The sequence below is a fragment of the Coturnix japonica genome, chromosome 1 (genome assembly GCF_054131305.1).
Source record: "Coturnix japonica strain WE chromosome 1, WE-NBRP24, whole genome shotgun sequence".
Taxonomy (NCBI): Eukaryota; Metazoa; Chordata; class Aves; order Galliformes; family Phasianidae; genus Coturnix; species Coturnix japonica.
This window is the reverse complement of record NC_140663.1, coordinates 80,988,714-81,011,893: the sequence shown is the minus strand read 5'-3', so window position 1 is coordinate 81,011,893 and position 23,180 is coordinate 80,988,714. Positions and strand designations below refer to the sequence as shown.

General features: G+C 38.9%; 1 protein-coding gene across 16 annotated transcripts in view; it reads right to left on the bottom strand.

The window, feature by feature from the left end:
• Positions 1-631: 631 nt before the first annotated feature.
• PHLDB2 (pleckstrin homology like domain family B member 2) overlaps positions 632-23,180 on the bottom strand; it is a 106,720-nt gene continuing 84,171 nt past the window's right edge. For 5 of the 16 annotated variants that reach the window (XM_085546669.1, XM_015878225.3, XM_085546675.1 and 2 more), the window contains 11 exons: positions 22,873-22,962; positions 20,101-20,244; positions 19,136-19,309; positions 18,308-18,448; positions 17,642-17,741; positions 10,934-11,141; positions 8,677-8,767; positions 7,340-7,486; positions 4,603-4,822; positions 3,249-3,334; positions 632-2,541 (listed from right to left, as the gene is read on the bottom strand). In XM_085546669.1, coding sequence (XP_085402795.1) covers positions 2,401-2,541; positions 3,249-3,334; positions 4,603-4,822; positions 7,340-7,486; positions 8,677-8,767; positions 10,934-11,141; positions 17,642-17,741; positions 18,308-18,448; positions 19,136-19,309; positions 20,101-20,244; positions 22,873-22,962 — 1,542 coding nt within the window. In that variant the 3' untranslated portion in view covers positions 632-2,400. Of the gene's footprint in view, positions 2,542-3,248; positions 3,335-4,602; positions 4,823-7,339; positions 7,487-8,676; positions 8,768-10,933; positions 11,142-17,641; positions 17,742-18,307; positions 18,449-19,135; positions 19,310-20,100; positions 20,245-22,872; positions 22,963-23,180 lie in introns of those variants that run through there. The other 11 variants (XM_085546686.1, XM_085546688.1, XM_015878244.3 and 8 more) reach the window with 4 other exon arrangements.

Sequence of the window (23,180 nt, the reverse complement as noted above, 5' to 3'; positions counted from 1 at the left end):
GCTTAATGCTGTAGAAAGGGGTGTGACACAAACGGCTTCAGGAGCATCACTGGTTCTGTTGGATTCCAGAATATCAAACGAAAGCATGGGAACCAAACTAAAGAAAAGCGTGGTTGCACACCAACAGGTTCCCAGTCTGTGCAGGAGACTCTGCAGGCAGCAGGGACAGCAGCACCCGGCTACAGGTTCATCAGTTGGTAGTTGATAGACTGATAGCTCTGGAAATAAGATGTTTGAATAATAAACCTTCTCATTTGTCACATCCTTTTAGTCCTTCACACATACATTCATTTATTTAATTAAAATCACAGACTGAATTTGAATTTTATCTCTCAGAAGGGAATTGGAACAGCGCTTCTAACATCAAGGTAATGGTTTTCTGTTTCAGTCGGGCTCTAGATAATTACCCATAGAGAGTGAAAGACTGGATGATGTTTTAGGAATGTGAAAGTGTGCCTATACATCATAAAGCAAGGTGGCAAGATGGCAAATATACATCAAAAAGCAAGATGGCAGTTAGTTGGGATGTATGGGAAGCTGTGGGACCACACAGCATTGCTTGCACAAGCATATAAAATAATGAGAAGACAAGCAGAAACACATCAAGAATCAAGCGAGCATTTAAAACAAGTGTGTTTTTAAAAACATTTATTGAAATGCCTTCATTGCATCATGCAGGATACAAAAATCATGATTAGAAAACCTTTATAACTATGCTAAGAAGTAAAATCAAGATACGTCAGGGAAAAATAATAATTACAGATACCAAAGGAATTTATTCTGATAGTGTTTTTAAATGGTTGGATTATAAGCTGTGATCTGCACAGATGATAACAGTTACCTTGTGATAACTGTCCCTTCTTTCATTGATTCCAGTCAAAACTGACCGATGTCATGCTAGTAGAGCAACCATATCACCTGTGTGTATCACACAAGGAAGAATGCATCCCCTTCTTAACAGAAATGGGAGTACAACAAAGATATTTTGCCAGCAAACTTGTTTTGCTTTCAGTTTTTCATCTGCTTCATCAAAAGCCATTAGCTTTTCATCTTGGAAAAGGTCTAATGTGCTTTCTCTTATTACACAAATTACATAGCACAAGTATTGACTACTGAAATAGAACCTCATTAAAGTCAAAGAATAAGAGACTTTCTTGAAGTTCAATTCACTTAAGTTTCGCAATATTTCTCAAGGATTTGGAAATTTTAAGTGATTTTTAAATAGGAGACCACTGGATCCTCCTTATTTTCATTGTTTTAGGAATCTCAATCCCCAGTGCTTAAAATTTTCATGCTTTTTCATCCATACGCTGCTCAGCGTAAACCCTCAGAGCCTGCCTTTCTATTTTAATTCTGATAGCATTATTCTGAGTAGATACACTTCTCCTTGGCTAAAAACAAAGAATTTGGACAGGTAGATACTTCAGTCTTTGCTTCATGGAGACCAACAATTGAGGTTTCAGCAAAGTGTTTGTTTGGCACAGAGAAAGTTCAGAACCACATCAGGTGGGACTTGACTACATAAAATCGCTGCAGGGTCCAGAATCAGCTCAGTCCATTCAGCACGGAAGATGACAAGAGTCCTCCTAATGACAAAGTTAATCTCTGTTTCCATTTCGTATCCTTGTGGATAAATCCATCTGTATAACACTGTCCTTTTCTTGTTGAGCTTCATAGATACAGACTTTAAACTTAACAGTCGGTATCACCGGGTGGTTTAACATAGTTGTGTAAAAATGTAATTGCTTTACAAGTCACGAAGAGTTTTGGCACTGTCCCCTTATAGGAAGTTAAATACAGCTAACAATCTGAAATATTACAATAAGGGAGTCATATAACTCTTTGGCTCTGTTGTAATACTTAACTACTAAGGCAAGAACTGTGTGTACCTTAGGGCAGCTGTTTAATTCATACTTTCATAAAATACTTGACTAAAAGTTTTTTAAAAGTCACCTACTCACCTATAAACATCAATTGCTGCATATTAAAATATATGCTATTACACCTTTTTGTTCCGTTACTAGAATTTCTGCATACTGATGAGAGCACACGCATTTGTCAACTGTTGATGAAGACATTCTCTGCTTAAGAGAACTGGTACAAAATCAGCGTTGAATCCAGATGTTGTCATATTAAGTGGCCGGTTTATTTGTTTTGGAGCACTTTGACTTTCTCAACAGCTTTAGCTCTTTTGTCTCTACAAAGATCAACTAAAATAAGTAGCAAGTCCCCCTTTTCAATGCATTTAGAAAACCCTTCCGTTCCGAGGCTTTGGCTGCACATCATAAGGAGGATATTCCAGAATGTTCACTGGTATTTTATGTGGCTTTTCAGATTTTACTACATATGGCTAACTTCATACGTTAACGTTATTGCAGTATGCCCTATTGCCCCATTTTGTTATAACATGAAGTGGGTGTAGCCTTCCGCGCCCGTAACAATAACATCCATCCATATCCTCATGGCTTCCGGCGTAGGAGCGACCATGTAGTATATTCGGTCATGTGTCTTAACACTGAAAGTGAGTAGTGGGTTGGGACTCTAAAAAGAAGAAAGAAGCAGAAAGGAGGATGTCAAAACAAAGAAAAATCAAATTGGCAACAGAAATAAGATTACTTACACGGAGATTTAGGGCAGGGTTAGGGGAGAGAAAGGAATTGCATCCTACACTTCAGCACTGGGAACAAAGATGTGTTCATAGCATATGCACCCAGTATAAATGCTTTAATATTTCCATTAGACTATCACACAGCAATACAGGCATCCAAACTGCTGCTTCATGCCCAAACAAGTCCCCTTGAGCAGGGATTATGTCCAGTGATCAAAACCGCTTTGGCTTTCACAAATCCACATATTAAAGATAATCAGATTGTTCATATTCAGACTGACATCTCAATTACAGATGTGACCAGCAGGGAGCAGGTACCTCCCTCCCTGTGACAGTCACATGCAGCCACCCCTTACTTTGCCAGAGCTACTGATTTTAGTGGTCTTGGCAGCAGATGATGGAACTCCTCACAGCAGATGCCAATGTGGGTCCATCATATGGCAGGAAGGCTGTCTCTTATCTCTGCTTCACCAGTTATAAACAAACAATGCTTGTCACTGCTCTGGCCTCATCTTCCTTTGCCTCCACTTTGTTTTCTGTTTGTTGTTTTTATAACGTCAACTCCCTTTGATTTTACTGCAGTTACCATACTCAGAGTACTGCCATATGATTGATACTCGGTCAAAATAACAAAGCTTACCTTATATGCATTCTTTAGATGATCGTAATAGACCTCTTCAATAGCTTGAAAATAAATTACACCTTTTAATTTAGTTTCGTGTTTGTCTGAAATGGAAAAGAGAGAACAGCTCTTGAAAACTGAAATGAATGGTACTTCAAGAGGCAAAATGTTATTCTGCATTTTCACACGCGTTCGGCAGGTAAGTAACTGGATTAACACTTCTGCTTGTGAAATACCCCAAAATCTTTGTTCTCAAGAGATGCATTTCCTGCTTGCTCTTCTTTTCTGGCTGCTTTCTGAGGAAATAAGGCTTTTGCAATTCAACTGTTTTCAAGGCAGACCCTCACTGAAGCACTTAAACCTTTCAGCCAGTAATAGCCAATAGATGGAGAAATGTTCCTGGGATGCATCCAATCTTCCACTTCCAAGAAAACCAGACAGGCTTCAGATACTACTGAAGTCTTACAACACAGCTAGCAGACTAAGGTCTATGGTTTTCCTTCAGAGGAACGCTATGAAAAGCAAATTTGAAATACAGTTTCACAGCAAAAGCCTTACATTCAGTTAGCATTTACTCTTACAATTTAAAATGCTTCTTCCTGTTATAATTCTCCCTATCTTCTGTATCTTCTGTTTTACTGCAATGTTAAGTATTCCCAGAGAGTGTCCTGGAGCAGCAGAACTGCATTCAATACTGAAGGGAAGACTTCCTCCCATGCTCACTATTCTTGTACACGGGGACTGTAATGCCTTGTGATGCCATGTTAGTATCACCTTAGCACTGACCAAACAGAACATCTTAATCAGTCACATGAGAGATTCTGCTGTCACTTTGAATGCTTGTGGCCTCAGCTTAAATCCTATCAGTAGCTGCCATCAGTTTCCAAAGCTTTAGATGATTAATAGCAAAAAGAAATCCCAGAAACCAAATGATGCTGTGCTGGGAATTCCCCTGACAGCCCCCAAGAGAGGACAGTGGAAGTACTGAGCTATAAGACCATGACAGTATAGCATATGCTATGAAAAGCTAAATACAAGACTATACAGCAAAATATATTATTTATGCAGCACAGGCAACTGCACTAGGTTTTCAGATTTTAGGGCAAGTGCTTGGTTTAGTAGACTCATAGAACTAAAACAACCTACCAGTACTTAGAATTCAACTACACTGAATTTACAGCACCAAAATTTATATTGGAAGTCTACTGTATAACTAAGGTCTGGGCAGGTCGTCACTCATAGAAGCAGCTGCATTTTTGCTTAGCTGGTACAGAATTCTTATCAAAGTGTTTGTTGGGTCCTCGAGACTTAGGAGGAGGTTTCTTTGGTAGCTGAAGTTGCATTATCCTTTAACATTGATCCTACAACCTACCTGCATAATACGTAAAAGTTCTCTTGTTTCTGTCAAAAACAAACCATCGTTTTTTCCAGGTTTTAATTTTCCCTCCCATCTTAATCAGAAAGCCTCGGCAGGTCTTCTCTGTGAGGGAGACGTGGTAACAGGTCTCTATGTTGTGACCAGCTGTTTCAATATGACTTCGTAGATCAAAGTCTTCCTTTCTAATGGGCAAATAGCGAGTCAGTGGACGAGCCTGAAACGAAGAAAAGAAAATCTTATTATTTTAATGGAAGCCTTCACTTCTCTTTCACTCTTTCTGCTACAAGGAGATAAGTGTCAACTGGCCGTACATTCTCACAATGAAAATATCAGAAAGAACCTTTTAAAATGACTATTAAGAAGTATATGCAACTTAATAGAAGTGGATTTAGAGCATGGAAATTTCTTGAAATCATCAATTAATAAGCTGGCAAATCAGAATGGTTGGTTTAGAACTAAAACATGAATTAAATGTGAAAGGAGCGTTACTCCTTTAGATGGAGTGTGAGAACTTCATTGGCATGAGGTTGAGCAAACCCATCATCTCCCTAGGCTAAATGTATCTGCATTTAAGTGTGATGGTATCTTCATGTAAAATATAAATAGTAAGAACATACTATTACAGGAAAATTAGGAAGAAAGAGTGAACTGTAACTTAAATACTGCTGTAAACAAAACAGAATTGCTTATGAACTAGTTAAACGTGGTATCTGGTTTGCAGTCAGCAATACAGTATGGGTAACTGAAGTGTATCCCTCTGCAAGAGACAGCAGAGCAGCACAGGAAATAGTGCCGCAATCTTGGTCACAGCGCAGGACGATGTTTGCATTAAGACAGATAGGATAAACTGGGAAAACAAATTGGAGCGAGTTGGGACCTCTGCCCACTAAAGAGAGCATGCCTGTTTTCTGTACCTAGAGGGTCTAGGCACAGCAACTCATTTTAAATGCAGAAGACCACTTGTCTCCCAAGGCTTGCACTGCAGTCAGGGCAGACAGACTACAAGATCACAGAATCACAGAATGACCCGGGTTGGAAGGGACCTCAAGGATCATGTAGTTTCAACCCCCCTGCCTGGCAGGGCCACCAAACATACACCTTTACTAGATCAGGTTGCCCAGAGCCCTGTCCAACCTGGTCTTGAACACCTCCAAGGACGGGGCATCCACAACCTCCCTGGGCAGCCTGTTCCAGGACCTAAGCACTCTCCTAGTAAAGAACTTCCCCCTAACATCCAACCTAAATCTTCCTTCTTTTAACTTAAAACCATTTCCCCGTGTCCTGCTATTATCAGCCTTTTCGAAGAGTTTACTCCCCTCCTGGGAGTAAGTTCCTTTCAGGTATTGAAAGGCTGCAATGAGGTCAAGATAGGGCTATTCAGAACAGAAGCTTAGGTTAGTGCCCTGAATGACCCATGGAAGCAGTTTCTCACTCGACAGTGACTTCACAGAACATAATCTGCCCCTGCTCCATGCCTAAAGTTAGCATTTTAAATACCACCGTGAGTCACAAATCTAAGGGACTTTCTCTCACTGCATTCTCAAGAAATCTCTCTGAGCAATGGGAGATGTGTTGCTTGCGAGAACTCTTAACACCCTTCTAAAATTATGCAGTCCTGTATGATACAAGCTGGAACTTGCTTTGGCAAGCGTGAAGATGGAATTCCTTCCCCTAGTTGACATTTCTAAGCATCAGGAAGTACAGGAGGGAAAAATTCTGGAAATTGGGTCTCACTGTATAAAAGAAATAAGAAAATGATCACTGCTTCTGACAGGCAGGATTTGCCTTCCTGCCAATCCAGTGTTCAGTCTTGCTGCTAAGTCTCCCAATTAGCAGCACCCTATAAAGCATTTTATTACAACACATGGCACACTCCAACTTCAGATATAGCTATAAGCATGAGGTTGTTATGTTATTCTTGAGTTATCATTAAACTCCTAAAGATATAAAGAAGAAATTTTACATACCATTTAATATTCTTCTGTTACATTTTATTATGAAAACAAGGGAATAAGCTGTTTCAGGTTAAGAATCATTAAAGTTCTTTTGGGGTTGCTCTGGTGTTATCAATTAAATTTAGATTAAAAAAAACCAACAACATATAGTAATTCGTTAAACAATGATTTAGCAAAAGCAGCACCAATGAAAGCAGAAATATATGCAAATACAACATGAAATCTTCTGTACTCATCTAATTAAGATGGAGACACTGCCTTGCTATACTAACAATAAAATGTCTGCCTAGTCTATTTGCTGTACCATGAAGATCCCTTAGTTGTAGCAGAATAAAGAAACAGATAAGAAAGAAAGCTCAAACATGTCTAAATCCTAACTTGAAACAACGAAGATGACAGAGATAATATTGATGTTATAAGATGTACTTTGTACAGTCCCAAGAACATTAAAGAAAACAGTTTCTTCTCTAGAGAAGACAAGGAGCTGAAAAAGTGTCTTTATCTCTTCTTTCTTTTTTTTTTTTTCCAGTTAAATATTTGGGAAGTAACAATTCTTTAGACATAAGATACTGAATAGATCTAAGCTAATATTTAGATTTAAATAAAGTCAGACATCTAAGACTCCAATAGCTCAAACATAGCTCGAGTGACACAGGTAAACCTCAGAAATACAAAATCCATTTCTTTAAATGGAAGTAACCCTCTTTACCATTTCCAGAAGTACACTCAGTTCCTCTATAGTAGGAGTCCTGCACTTTGGTGTCAATGTATCTCACCTGTGCTCTTTGTTTCTCTCGTATCTTCACTTCCTTTTCAATTAGTTTTTGCCTCTGGCTAGTTTCTTCTTCCAGTCTTTTTTCCAGTTGCTCTCTGCGGCGTTTCTCTTCTTCCAGAGCTCGCTTTTTAGCTTCCATCTCCCGTTCCTAAGTAACACAGCACATGCAAGACGATTATATGTGAAACTATACCTCATTTGTCATTTCTAGCTAGGATTAAACTCCTTTTTGCCTCTTGGGTTGTCAGGAATACACATCCAGCAAAGCAGACTAAGATCTGGAATTAGAAATGCAAATACCACCATTCTAGAAATGACGGTTCTTCATAATGAAGTCCATTAGCAGGTATGGGAGCAATGCTGATTAGTTTATGATGGGATTTTGCCCTGAACTCACAGAATCACAGAACTGCAGGGGCTGTATGACTCATGTACTTTAGATATCTGTAAACATTGATCAGATCCCCTGTCAGTCTTTGCTTTTTTAGTCTGAACAGTCCCAGGTCTCTCAGATTTTCCTCATACAGGAGATGCTCTGGGCCCTTAATCATCTTTGTTACCCTCCACTGGACTCCATCGAGGAGTTCCCTGCCTTTTTTGATCCGAGGAGCCCAGAACTAGACACAGTATTCTAAATGTGACCTCACCAGGGCAGAGTGCAGGGGGAGAATCAAATCCCTTGACCTGCTGGCCGTGTTCTTTTTAATACATCCTAGGATACTGATGGCCTTCTTGGCCACAAGGATACACTACTGCTGGCTCATGGCCAACTTGTTGTCCACCGGGACCCCTAGGTCCTTCTCTGCATAGCTCCTCTCCAGCATGTCATCCTCTAACCTGCACTGATGCATGTAGTTATTTCTCCCTCAGGCTTGCTTTTGTAGAACCTCATCAGGTTCCTCTCTGCTCAACTGTGCAGGCTGTCCAGGTCTCATTGAATGGCAGCACAGCCTTCTGGTGTGTCAGTAAGTCCTCACAGCTTTTTGTCATTAGCAAACCTGGTGAAGGTGGACTCCATCCCTTAAGCCAAGTTGCTGATGAAGATATTGAACAAGACCAATCCCAGCACTAAGTTCTGGGGAACACAGCTAGTTACAGGCCTCCAACTAGACTCTATGCTACCGTTCATAACTCTCTGAGCTCAACCACTGAAATAGCAGTTAATGCACATGGGCTCAAAGATGTAGAACAAGAACAAAACCAGACAAAACTAAAGGAGGAGAGGAAATTCTTCTAAGACTAAGTTAGGGGGATAAGCTATTTAGGGTCCAATCTTTAGGAGGGTATTACCTAACTAAAATATCCATTCCTATTTTAACTCATAAAATTAAACTTTACCCTGGACTCAAGCAGCCTAGTCTTTTCAGCATGTGCTTGTTTCAGAAGTCTCTCCATCTCTTCTATTCTTGCAACATTTGATGTGCTAGCACTGTATGGGAAAAAAAAAAAAACAAACAACACATAACACAGCAGTTATTCAAAGGAGTACGTGATATTTAAAACCACACAAACCACTTATAAACTGATACTGTTCTTATCCAATTCAGTGCAGTAGCCACTAACAAAAATGACTTATAAAAGTGTATGATACACACTCTCCACACAGAGTTGTGAAAAACACTGCCTCAAGTACCTAAAATGGATCCTGACAATCCACCGTGATCCATCATCTTCTCTCAGATAACAGGATATGGATGTCCTAACAGAACACATTACTGATTGTCAGAGGTCAGATGAGTAGCCATCTAAAGATATGATTTAGAACTTTCTGGCTGTGGACTGTCCATTTTGTCTCACTAAGCTCATCATCAGAAAAATACTAGATACAGATAAGGTTCACTACTAAGTATCCCTAACAGCTATTCAGTGACAGAGCAGTGTCAGATAGTGTCTGGTAGTTAAAATAACTGGCAAGCCAAGGAAACAAAGGTGATCCCAAAGAGTGCTAGATCCTGGCCCACCACAATATAGCTATCACCTTTGCCATTTTGGCTCTATCTTGCAATAAAAGGGTGCTTGAATGACACTTTCAGCTTGCTGTCAAAGGTGGTGTCATTTCAGCATCCTGTATCCAAAAGCTCTGCAGTGATAAGTATCTCAAATCAGAGCAAAGGGATCCTAATGTGCAGATGACAAAGATATTTACAGTGCATCCTACAGTCGCTGCTGAATCACCACACAGGATCAGAACACAGACTCTCTACATTTCTGGCTTCATTTGATGGCAGTTTTCTCATTAAATCTCATTTTACCAATTTACGATACTCACTGCTGCAGAAAGTTCCAGCTTACTGCAATGACTAATTGTTCCATTAAACACAATTATAAATACCTTAAAATGTCATGGTGATGTGAAGAATATCTTTTATGCCCTTTGATTCACAGAGATGTTTTGCTTCTTGTATAGGCACCCTAGTCTTTCAGGATTTGACAACACTTTTGTAATTAACAATGCAGACAAGCCCATCAAAAAGGAGTGTTTTTCTATTTCATGCGATCTGTCAGAATTTTAATAGATTAAGTAAACTCCAGTGTGGCTCAGCAGATACTCATTTGATAATATAGAAGTTGTTTTGTACTCTTTGAGAAGTTGCTTCCATCTCACTCTTAGCTTTCACAACAAGATATGTATTTTAGAGTGGAAGTATTCGCTTCAGATACTCTGCTAACATTCTGAAAGCCTCTGCTAAAAAAATGTATTCTCTTCCTTGCAAAGGGCACTATCTCCTGCCTATAGGCAACTAATAAGCAATACTATGCATCTTTCTTCCAATACAAAGTGTGGCACTTCATCTCAACTTAAGAACTGTGGCATTTTTATGATATGCTCTCTATTTTATTTTTCATTTTATGCTGTTGAGGAAAAACAGTTTATGTTACACACTAGCTGTGTTGTCATTGCCAAAGTCAATAGACAATACAAGGAAACTGAATGGGTTCAAAATGTTTAGGGTACAGAGAAACTTGACCTGGGGTTATTCTGGAAATGCTAACTGATTACTCAAGCAGAAGTGGGTGCCAAGTGGTATGTTTATTTGTGCTGCTCAGTAGCACACAGACTAACTATGAAGGACTGAAGTAGAATGGGAGTAGTCCAAATACGTGCAGACCACAAAAGCAATAGGGCCATCAATAAGAACTCATTTTAATGAGCAACCTGGAACTTAATTAATTGAAGTAGGTTTTCCCACATAAAAATGGGAAAATACTTAAGCTTAGTTAAATTCTTCCATCTTTGATGCACTTATCACTGCAGAGATAATTCCCAGCCTGTGTGTAGCTATCAGAAACTATCCACATATCTATCTGACACAAAAATCCTCAAAACCTGAGTCCTAATGTGATTTTGCAAGCAAGCAAAATCTCAGCCATCAGAATCAATGCCACGGGTATTTTCTAAGCTCTAAACACTGCAGTGATAAAGACTACAAGAGGAAATCTGTGGGTTGATCCCCTGTTACAGGAAACAGATGCTGAATAAAACAACAAGGTAGCCCAAAAAGCCGTCCTTGTGTTTGCCAGAGATTCTAAATCCACTCTTGTTTAATTATAACCTTATGACCACCACACAACAACAGAAGTGAAGATTACTTACCTGGAAATGTTATCTGGTGAGCATGCTGATATGCTTGTCTCCATACTGTCAGAACTGTCTAAGCTTAATGTATCAAAGGCATGGTCCTTGTAGCTACGATCTGGGTAATGGAAGCTATTCAAATACACGTTGGATTCGGATGCTGTTCTGCTGTAGAATTCAGGAGATTTCTGCCTTTGGTTTTCACATATACGTTGATGGTTATACCCTATAGAGCACAGAGGAAACATCTATATTACACAGAAATTCTGTGACTTGAACATAGAATGTTAAAAGCACAAGCATTTTGAACACCAGCTCAGACTTAATTGTTATGTGATCAAGATACTATCATGACTGAAGTAAGACCCACAAATATATGCAGGTTAGTACAGCTGACTTTTCAAGATACATTACTGTGTGTGTATTACAAAAATGTAATACACATAAACTAGATGTAACCCTGAAAGGAAAGTGGCTGAATTCAGAGCTCTAAGACAATTATCACAAATTAAGTTCCTAAAAAAAGCCAACAAACTCTTGATACTCAAAGGCTTTACCAGTATTTGTTTGGCTGCCCTAATTGAATGTGCATTACTTGTTGTCTGCATGTGGAACTCTGGCTTCTAATAACTGCTTTGAACTTTTAGTTTCAGCTGAAATAACACAAGCTACCTGTCACTTCATCACAGTCACTAGTATGGGGGTTCTTCCCCGTTATTTTGAAACTGCAGTGCACTCAGTGGGATTAACACAGATCCCTAGGGCTCAATGACTCGAAATAAAAGCATAAATTAAGTTCTGCAATATATAAGTTCTTTGCTCTTTTACTTTGCTATGAAGTCATCCCTTCTAAAAACCCACCCTTCTTGACCACAGAGAATTTCTTTGCTGCACCCAAATGCAGCAGTAGTCACATACAAATTTTTACTGGACACCATTAAGATGCTGCTTATAGGCAAACACGCTTGAAGTGGAAATGCTCTCCTGCCTTATTCTCTACCTGAGTTTACACGGTAACTGCCTGCTATGGGACATATCAGCAGGGAGAACTTCATTTCAAGGGCCAAAGAAACACAGATCTACCTTAGAAAGGTTGTAATATTCTCCAAAGCGTCATAAAAGCATGACTAAAGCTGTATAATTAAAGTATATTATTAAGGAAATGAGGCCTACAAGCATTCCCAATGCAGATCAATTGTTTCCCCTTTCTTCCATTTCAGTTCCCTCCATACAATACAAAGACTTCTTGCAGACAATTTAGGCTGGTTTCCAATGATCTAATAGGATTGTACTTGCCATTTGAGAGAACAATAAATTTCAATAGAAGTTCAATTGCTCTGATTAGTAAAAAAAGATGAAAAGGATACAAATACACTTCAGCACTTATAGATAATAGCATCACACAACACAGATGTTACTGATTTAGGTGTGCAGTTTGCTTTCCTCCCATTATTATGGTAAATGCTGCTGTTACTGCAGATACACAATTACCTTTCACACTTGAACCTTTGGAATGACTAATAGCTCCTGTGAAATGGTTTTCAATTATTCATGATGGAAAAAGAGAAAAAATAAATTACTGAAAGAAACTGCATTCAAATGAATGTTTTTCTATCAAGCCTTTTGCAAATGTTAGTTTCATAGTTAATATTACACACTGAAAAACAGGCCCATCTTAAAGGTACAGAGCAACATACCGGTTTTACGCTTTCCCTAAAGGAAAGTCAACTTTCTAGGAAGATAAAGAACCCATTTGTAAGTAAAACGTTAGTCAGTTAAATTTATGCAATCATGCAAATGTAATTAAACACTGCAAGGCACGTCTCTATCTAGCCCAGGGGTTTGACTGCAAAATGGCATGCGTCTCCAGAAACGATGCAGAATGCAATGCTCTCATTTGCTCCTCATGCCCTAGGGAACGGGCAGCTCACAGCTTGGGATGAGCTGTGCACTGACCCCCAAGATGCCTCTCAGTCTCATTTCCAGCCTCATTCACGCATCGCACGTGCAAAATCAATTTGCTAGAGGATTAACTGCCCAAGAGTCTATTCACGGAACATGCAATTAAAAAACTCCCTTTAGAAGCCACTAAAAGTTACCTACATGCCAACATTGCAAGTCTAAGCTAATACAGGAACTAAAAAAATGTTTCCTGCTGCATAAGTCTGCATTCCCTATAGTAAAACAGTAAGCTTAAAATTGTTATCAGCCATGCCGTTCAGCAAAATATGGCAAGTATCCATAAAGCTATAGCATCAAAAAAAATCCTTAGTATTTGTCATGTAATTCTAAAAATAACCCAATTATATCGCTATAGAGAAATCACGGAGAGGTCAGAACTACAGGCAAAAGCTGTTATTAACAACAGCACTGTCAAGTATGTTAAAAAACAGCACTTCATAAAATAAAGATCTGGGCATAACATTTTATTTCCATTCTGTCATCTTTTTTTTAAAGCACAGACATTAACATGTCAAAATATATACATATTTTTTGTATGGAAGCATTCCCAAAGTAGGAAACTCAAATCTTCCTCCCCATTGTCACCTACAGATCTGCAAAGAATCCCAGATTTTCTGCTCTACTTGTTTAGCCGTGAGCAAAGAAGCAAAAAATTAGGCCTGCACCAAGCTGCAGCTCTGCAGATAATAGTATTACTCAGAAGTTTTGTTGTGACAGTCTGCGTGACATTAAAAAAGAAAGAATCTTTGAAGAACAGTCACTATTTAACAATTAATACAAGAATTTCCAAGATGTCAGAAACTACTTGACAGTGCGGATGCGATCAGTACTTTTGCCAAATGACAACAGTTGCAGCCAGGGAAAGGGATGCTTTCATACCTTTTCTAGCTTTTCCTGAGAAAAGAGTAAAAAGAAGAAGAAAACTACTTTGAATAGCTCATCGTTTGTCTTTAAATGTAGACATTGCCCTCCGTCTACTCTTCTTTGGTAGAGTCTAAGAAGTATTTGAATAACCATTTCTCTGGTACCCAACATGTCTCAGCTGTTACTCCCAGCACAGTTACAACCAAAACTGTGTGCAGTTTTGTTTCAGCTCGCCACTTGCCATCCTCCTTACCCCTGGGACTGAGCTGTCCAATGGGCCCCCACTCCTGCTGTCCTTGCACAGGCTCCTGGGGACCAAAACCCATGAGACCCTTTTGGGCCCCCATCTCTACCTGTGCAGTGACTTGTCTCCAGATTGTGCCAAATAACTTGGCTGTTAAGAAACAGATTCACATGAATGACTTATGTCAAAGATAAGATATATATCTATCTTCAATATAAGTTGTTCGTAACTCTAGGAATTATTACTGAAAGTCATTTTTGGTTGTTGGTGCGGGTCCAGAGGAGGACCACAAAGATGATCAGGTTACAGCACCTCCCCTATGAGAACAGGCTGAGAGAGCTGGGGCTCTTCAGTCTGCAGAAGCGAAGGCTCCAAGGAGACCTGCCAGAAGCCCTCCAGTACCTGAAGGAGGCTTACAGGAAAGCTGAAGGATAGATCAAGACTAGAAATTAGGAAGCAATTCATTACTGTGAGGGCAGTGAGACACTGGAACAGGTTGCCCAAGGAGACTGTGGATGCCCCCTCCTTGGAGGCATTCAAGGCCAGGCTGGATGGGGCTTTGAGCAACCTGGTCTGGTGGGAGGTGTCCCTGTCTATTGCAGGGGAGTTGGAACTAGATGATCTTAAAGGTCCCTTCCAACCCAAACAATTCCATGATTCTATTTATTAAAATATTTTTAAATATTATTTATTAAAATTGCAGTTTCCATGGGTTCTGGTCTTCAGCTTACTCATAGACATTACTTGCTCCTGCACAGAGAAAACCATGTTCAAACTTGAGTTGCCATTCTTTATTTCCTGACTTCATTTTTAACTTCGAATTATTAGTCACAAACTTTTATATTAACTTCTTAGACAGAAGTAAGAAAAACTGGAGAAAGGCAGTCAGAGAGAATTCATACCATTCTTCATTTGGTAACTCTCCCATAACACCCACGACTAGCTGAGCTACCTACTTCCTCTGGGAAATGCTGAATATTCTTTCTCCAAATTTTTTTTTTTTTTACAAACTCACTGAAAATGCCCATCCTTGAAGCTGACTCAATGCTTTTAAGACCTGAGAAATGCGATGAGTTGCTACCAGCACTTGGGGAGTGCGTTAGCCTCTTTACACAGTGGTTCTCAACACTGCTGAAAAGGCACTGAATGATTAGTGGACTAGGTAACAAGTGACAGGACATGAGCAATTGGTCTCAGGTCACTTCAGAGGAGGTTGAGGAGGCTTAGTATTTGAAAGAATTTCTTCAGGGAGAGGGAATGGGCTGCCCAGGGAAGTGCTGGGGCCCTCTTATCTGGAGGTATTTAAGATATGTATTTGTAGCAGTGAGGGACATGGATTAGTGATATCATAGAATGACTCTGATTGGAAGGAACCTCAAGGATCATGAAGTTCCAGCCCCCCTGCCCGGCAGGGCCACCAAACTTCCACAATTACTAGATCAGGTTGCCCAAGGCGCCATCCAACCTGGCCTTGAACACCTCCAAGGACGGGGCATATTGGACTCAGGGGGTAAGGTGGATGATTAAACTTGGTGATCTTGAAGGTATCTCCATTCTAGATGATTCTATGGCTGCACTACAGCCCATGGACCAGGCTATGACCAGTACCTGGCTGGGTTCTGCACTATAACAACAGGATACCTAGGAACCTGGAGAAAGAGCAGGGCAGAAACTTCTGTAATATGCAGCTAAGACAAAGCAGCTTTCTGCAATCAAGAATCACTGTGCTTTAAGGACCAGAGAATGCAATTACACTCTTCAAGTTCCTCTGACTCAAGTAAATCGAGGGAGTTCTGTTGTTGAGTGCAAACATAGTAGAATGGCTTGGGTTGGAAGGGACCCTAAGAATCAAGTTCCAACCCCCCTGGCACAGGCATGATTGTCAGCCTTACTGTGCAAATCTGAAAGTTCAAATAAAGCTCTTGACAGCAACATCATTTCCCTCTCACAAAGCCCATGTGTCAGAACCATCCTCTTTCCCAGTATGAATCAATCACCAAAGGCTCTCTTTATAATTTGATATTTCTATTCAAACTGTTGAATCATTTAAAGATTAATGATCATCTTCCAGTATGGAGGACAGTGCAGCACACATACTGTTCCTGGCATATGACGAGTATTGTGGCAAGTGCCTTAACCAGTACATCTCACTCTATCCTGCTTCACATTTTTGTCAATCCAGAATTCAGTTTTGGTTTGGGGAGTTTCTTTCTTTTTCACTCTTAAGATAAAAAAAACCTGCCTGTGCTCTTAGGCCAATTTTTAACTGCCTGTTGACAAAAATGGAACAGAAAAATATAATAACCATTTAGGTTTTGTCATAGTGTTTTAGGCCACACATCATCTTTTGCAGTCATTTACTAGAAATAGTTCCAATATAACACATGATCTTTTGCCATCAGAATTTAGTCAAGCAGCCCCTTACTTATTTTCAAAATGAAATAAAGCTTTTTTGGAACAAGAGCACAACGATGAATCTCAATGTAGTTTCAGGCTATTCCACCCAGGCAAATGCATTGTATCACAAAAGCTTTCCAAGCTGGGTATGAAGCTCCTTTTGTATTGCATCTGAAACATATCAAGCTACAGTAGCCACCACAGTGCAACAGGGCCTGTTGCACAAATAAAGATCAAAAAGAAAAAATCCCAACTAGAGCAGATCTATGAAGCAAATGTATTGTCATGATCTCTTCTCAGCAAGTTTGTTCCTTGTAAGCACTTAGAACCCCCCAGTGAGTATCGCTGACTTCAGTTGTGCTTTTTTCACTTCTAACACCCGCTAGCTCTGACAGCGCCTATAAAGACAGGATGGATGCTGCCTCAGCTCAATCTTAGTCAGCACTAGGTAAGGCTTTCTTACACTGATTTTGTAATGATGCAGAAACCACAAAGAAAAGAAACTAAAAGATGGAACTGAGGAGCAATTCCTTTTGAAGATGGGATAATTACCAAACATGCATTTTGTTATAACAAAAAATTAAGTGTATCAATTCAAGTAGACAAACAGCAGACACAGAATTCTACAGTTTAAGAGACCATGTCTCAAAGATTAAGTACTTTTTGCACCAGAACTGTCATGTTCCTGTTACAAATAAGCAACCATCTATGCAAGGTAAACATCTTTCCCACATTGTAGCCCCAATATTTAAAGGAAGTTACAATACTGCAGCTACACATGCTCCAAGTCACGATGTTGAATGACTGTCTGGGGAATTACTTTAGCCAGGAAAAAATACATGCCAGTGAAAAAATCTTTTTCTGAAACTGTAAAATGAAAAGACTTAAAATAAATAAGACAATACGTAATATTGGGGGGTTGGAACTACATGATCCTTGAGGTCCCTTCCAACCCTGGTCATTCTGTGATTCTGTAATATTTTTAATAAATCATCCTCAAATGAGTCAAGTTACCCAGTTAACTCAATGTGTATTCTTTCATTTTCTGCTGAGTATGCTTAATGATCGTATCCTTCAAATCTGTATACATGACTGTGCCACAACCTTAACATCTTATCTTATTTTGTCTAAATCTGTAAACGACTTTGAGAGCTTTTGTTTTTCAACACGGAGCAATTTTTGATTTTAAAGCCCCATTGATTATAGTAATACCAATTTCACGTTTATTTTCTGAAAACAGAAACTAATGGAAGTCTTACCTTTATGCATCCTTCTTGATTCTGACTCTTTGGTCATGGTTGCCAGGCAGTGAGGAAGTACGCTGCCACAGCTGTTGCTCTGTCCTAATGGTAAATGTCCCTGCAGGAAATAATATGTGCTTAAAACTTGTGTTGAATTAGCAACTAATGTTAAAATAAGTTGCTTTGTCCTTAATAACATTGTCATCTCAGAGGAGTCAGCTATTAATATTTTAGTTTTGAACAGTCTCTAATTAAACAAAAATGTTTGCCTATTATTATCTCCCTCTTGCTTTTGTTTTCTTTTTCTTTTTTAATCATGTCACAAATAAGGAGTATTCTCACTTTGCACATACTCTCCAGATTACTGGCTGGAGGTTGAAAGGAAAGCAGCCTGCTGAGTCTCTACAATCAATTTAAACTAACCTGCAAGTAAGGTTCTTGGAATATATTGATTGTAAATATGTGATGACTATTCTATCACCACATTCCCAGATGTGAATATAAAGGCTGGAAGCACGGAAGGTTTCATGCCTCTTCCCACATTAACCCAAATTTCTTTCACAGCCAACGTCAGACATGAATTTGAGGGATTACACGATACTACAGTGCTGTTCAACCTTTCCTCTAACATAGTATGTTTTTTATATAAAATTGGAAGGCTATTAATAGCATGCAACTACGTACTTTAGATGTAATGCTTCGTCCAAGAGTAGAACTATTGAAGTGTGGTGACACAGTTGGAGCTGTTTTCTTGCGAGGCAAAGTATCGCTCATGTACATGCATTCCTTGTGCTGTTTCTTTCGCTCTTCCAGATTTCTGAAATGCTTCAAATGTAATTTGTTGAACAGTTTTGACATAAGGAATTGACCTACTTGCTCAGTTATGCACTATATGGAATATAGTGAAGGCAATAGTTCACTGGAAAGAATGAAATACCTCCCACTTCACAGAGTTACATAGGATTTATACAACTGTCATAATAGAAGCATGCTGATTAAGAAAACATACTAAATTCATGTGCACTTTTTGCATACATGTCCCTGTATCTAAATTATTATTTTTAGATTTTTTTTTTTTTAAACTCAAGTCCAGTGTAAAGCAGAATGCAAATAAAAGAGGAAAACCATTTCTTTGCAAGTTATTCTAATGAAGCGGCAGCTTAAAAGCAATACAGCTTTTGAAAGGCATTGTTTAAATGTATAACAAAGATTAACTTTAGGATTTCAAATGAAGCCAGTGGTATATTATTGTTGAGAGTCTTCTGACAATTATAATGGCTCCTAAGCATTAATATTTCTCTCTGGATGATTCATATAAAGGAGAAATTTTAATCATTACCATTCTATAACCCACTGTATTTATTTTTACATAAACAGTGTTTTAACATTCAGAAAGCATCACAAACTTACGATCTACCATGTCATTTAAAAAAAACTTTCCATGTAGATCAACTTCATGGCCACCATAACAATAACAAAAAAATCCCAAGTTATCAGCTTTGAGTCTTTTACCTGTTGTTGCCTGCGGTGTTTCTTAGCTGGCAGAGGAGGAGGTGTATCAGATAAAGGAATAGGATCTACATGAGTAGCCATGACCTCAGGCCAATGGACTGATGGAAGTTGAGCAATAGAGCGAGGAGAAAGAGAGTGAGGAAACACAAATCCAGAACAGAGAGGTGATCTTAGCTTTATAGAAAAAAGAGAAATTACACACAGAGTTTTCTTTTTGGAATTGCTCAAAAGATACGGCACATACAAGCTGCAGTTTTAGCACTGTGTTTGTGGATCATTTAGCAGGAAAGATTTGTTGCATTGGAAATCTTAAGGCACAGCTATCTTTCAGAAGCAGCACAGAAACACCAGGTTTTTAAACCAGCTGCTGCCTCCTCGCCACACAAAGGTAGGAGTGTTTACATGTCATAAGACAAATTCATTCTATAAAATGTGGATTTATTAAAAATGCTGTAATCACTACAAAGGTAAAAAGAGCACAAAGAAAAAGGAAGAGTAAACTACAGACACAGACTGTGGAATAGCTAACATAAGTAGAAGTTACCCATCTCTCCCAAATATCCAAGATATACTTTCCTCTGTTACAGGGAGAAAAACATACGAAAGGAACACCTAAGCACCAGTGAATGTGTTCACAGACCATATATCCACAGGTGCATTACGTTACAGTGTTTGACAGGCAAAGATTGTCACTTATTGCTGCTTGGGTCATAAGTGTTTAGGTTTTTTGGCCTTTGAAGTACCACCTACAACATCAACTGGACCATTCCTCCAGCTTTACTATAAAGCCATTATCTGATTTGATAACTGGCAGATGAGAATTTGCCTCAGGGTCAGTTTATTACATATTAAATTAAAAACAAAAACAAAACAAAATTAAAAAAAAAAAAAAAACAAGAAGGAAAAAAAAAAAAGGCAGCAATGAAAGAACAATGCAAACAAAGGGAAATGTCTCTCAAACAAACCTCTTTATTTTGTGGCTGGCTCGTCAGCACAGCCGTGGAAGGCTCATTGGTACCTGCGTCAGCATCTGTGGGGGGCTGAGTGGAAGGGGATATATTCGTGGAATTGCCATACAGCTCACTAATTTCACTTACACTGATATAGCCCTAAAAGGAGGAATTCAGAAGTTAAAAGGAGCAAAAGCAAAAAGACGTGCAAGAGTATTAATGTATCCAGTACGATGAAAGTTAGTTTAAAGCGATACAGCCAAATATTTGTTACCATTGAAATATATCATCATAAATAAAACAAAATCATCATCGGGCTTCTCAAATGTTGAATGCTTGGATTCTGAAAACTGTTGTCCATTTAATTCCAAATACATTTATGCGATCAAAAGGCAAATATACATTAAGTGAACAGAAGCCTTCAGTATAATGTAAACACCCTTCATGTAGCTCTCTCTTGGGATAAGAAATGCAGAGTTTGTTTGGTTTGTTTCTTAACTACTTGGCTAGTTTATGTGAACCAAATGACTAACAGAACTGGGAAGAACTTGCATAAAGATATGCCATTGTTGCTCCACACATTACTCTGACAAAACACCTTCCTTTGCACTGTCTGGAAGTCACTTCGAACTTACAGATGTTACCAGGAAACTGATACTGTAGGTGTTGTCACTACACAGTCTTTTCAAATTACCTCTCAAACAGCAATCACACAGGAGGTGGCAGAAGTTTTCCTCTCAAAACATGTGGCCATATTACAATAAAAGAAAATCCAGTATGAATAAATATAAATCCTGCTTAACCATCTTGTAGCAGCAGTATATTAATCACCAAAACCTGGCAAGTCTATGAATGTAATATTAGGTTCATTTTTATAGACAATAAAAGAATTTCCATTGTTATATGATTTTAAAAAATATTCATTTCACACTCATAACACCCATGGAGATTCTCCATGGGGCTAAGTGAATGAAAAAAAGAAGCCAACAAATGACTTCATGATGTGTTGCTCAGGCCTCATCACATTAGGTTACAGAAATGGCTTCAAGTCAGACTAGAGATCCAACTCACTTTGCCAATACTGTACTTTCAAACAGCACTGATTTTTTTTTTCCCCACTCAAGTACTGGAATAAGTGCTCTGCCTTATATATGCAGCAGTGTTACTCTCCACTGCTACATACTCAGGGAGGAAACTTAAGGACGGATGGGAGAGAGTTACAAATGCATGCTTTGTTGAGGAAAGCATGGGAAATGTGAGACCACAGACTTAAGTTCTCATATGATGTATGAGCAACTGCACGGTGAAATTAACTCCTGGGTACAGAAAACCTGTTTAAGCCTGCGTCCCATTTGGTGTTTTATTTTTAAAGGGTCCGGAACAGTCAGAAAAACATCGAGTTGAAGTGAGACGAAATATCATGTCTGGGAAGGAAAGACATTTCTTAGAGAAGAGAAAGCCTGTGGGGACACTGAGCATAGCCTGTGGGGACACTGAGCATAAAACAGATCATTTGCACTGTTCTTTTTCTCATTTACCTTACAGTAAGTCCTAATTGATTTCACTGCAGGGAACAGAATCACACTGCTTAATTATCCATTTCAACAAAAGGTGCATCAGGTTCACTTAATGTAGTTGCATTTTGAAACATCTGTGATTAAATAAACCATTACACTGATATGAAGATAAAATCAGAGACAGCACCCACTTTCTAATGATAAATGAATGGAACAATCACAAAAGAACAAAAAGGATGCCTGGAGTTGCCAGATGTCCTGGTGAGATATGAGATGTCCAGACCAGAGTGCTACCTAGGACACTAAGTCCGAGCAACACTGCAACACTGTTTGCATTGAGGAAGAATGCTTAACCCCACTGGCATGTTCTGCAGCCCATCCTGGTTCACCAGGAGCTCTGAGGCCAATTAAGCAAAATTTCATGTTTCCCAAACTTCAAGAGTCCAACTTCCCACAGTGACACCTACATCATTAGATGAGCAGACTGTGCTCAGGAGTCATCCAGCAAATCCAGTCAGACCTCTTAATCAGAAGTCAGTGAAGCAGCCGTAGATACCTGTCAGCGTATTTTAAATGCTATTCCTTCTGCTTTCTCATTTATAACTGTGCATTTTTCAGATCCATTAAGTCAAGCCAAGAGGATAAACACAGGCGCTTGAAGATGATACTGTACACCATGACCAAATTTGTGTATTGGGATGTGGCTTACCTTACACTGACCTTACAGTTCTCAGGAAGGTTAATGTGGTATCCTCAAACATACAAAGTATTGACAGCTGCAGATGAGCTCTGAGACTCACCCAAACTAACTCAAATTTTCAGCAAAAGTATTTGACACCTTTAACTATTCACCATGTTTAAATCAATAGCTTAATAAGCACATTAGGACCACAACAGCTTGAAGTCTTCAATTCACTGTGTTTTTTTTTTAAAGATCAAAATGTGCACTTACCAGGCATTTTTGAACAGCCTTAAAGCAGAAGTGAGTGTGGTGGGAAAACCTCTGATAAAACTGACAGTGCAAAAATAAAGACTATAATATATTGGTACTTGAACAGTTATCCCCAGACCTCATTTTTCTTCATTTCAATGAGGTTTAATTGTCCATTTTGAGAAAATTAGGCCCTTCACACAGACACAGAAACATCCGTTTTTCCAGGATAAAAGTTTAAAGTGAGACCAGACAAAACTGGGACTTCACTAAATGCTTTTTCAGAAAGAGCTATTAAAAGTTACTCATGGTAAAGTAATAGACAGTGAAACTATTTACCTCTTTTAGACTATTGGGACTGACAGGAAATCCTTTTCCTCCCGAGAGTGTGGAATACTTCTTTTCCAGATTACAGAGATTCTCTTTTTCCTGTTAATAATAGAAACAAAGTTGTATTAAATACCAATAACAATGTCTTCTTTCAGCATTCTGAAAATGCTGATTCTTTTTAAAGAGCTAAATACAATTTCCCTTGTGGTCAAAACTAAACCAAATGAGACATGAAGGGCTGACATTCGCTTCACATTAATTTCCAAAGGAGGCCTACAAAGATGGCAAAGGGCAGACCCTTTGCCTTCCAGAGAGTG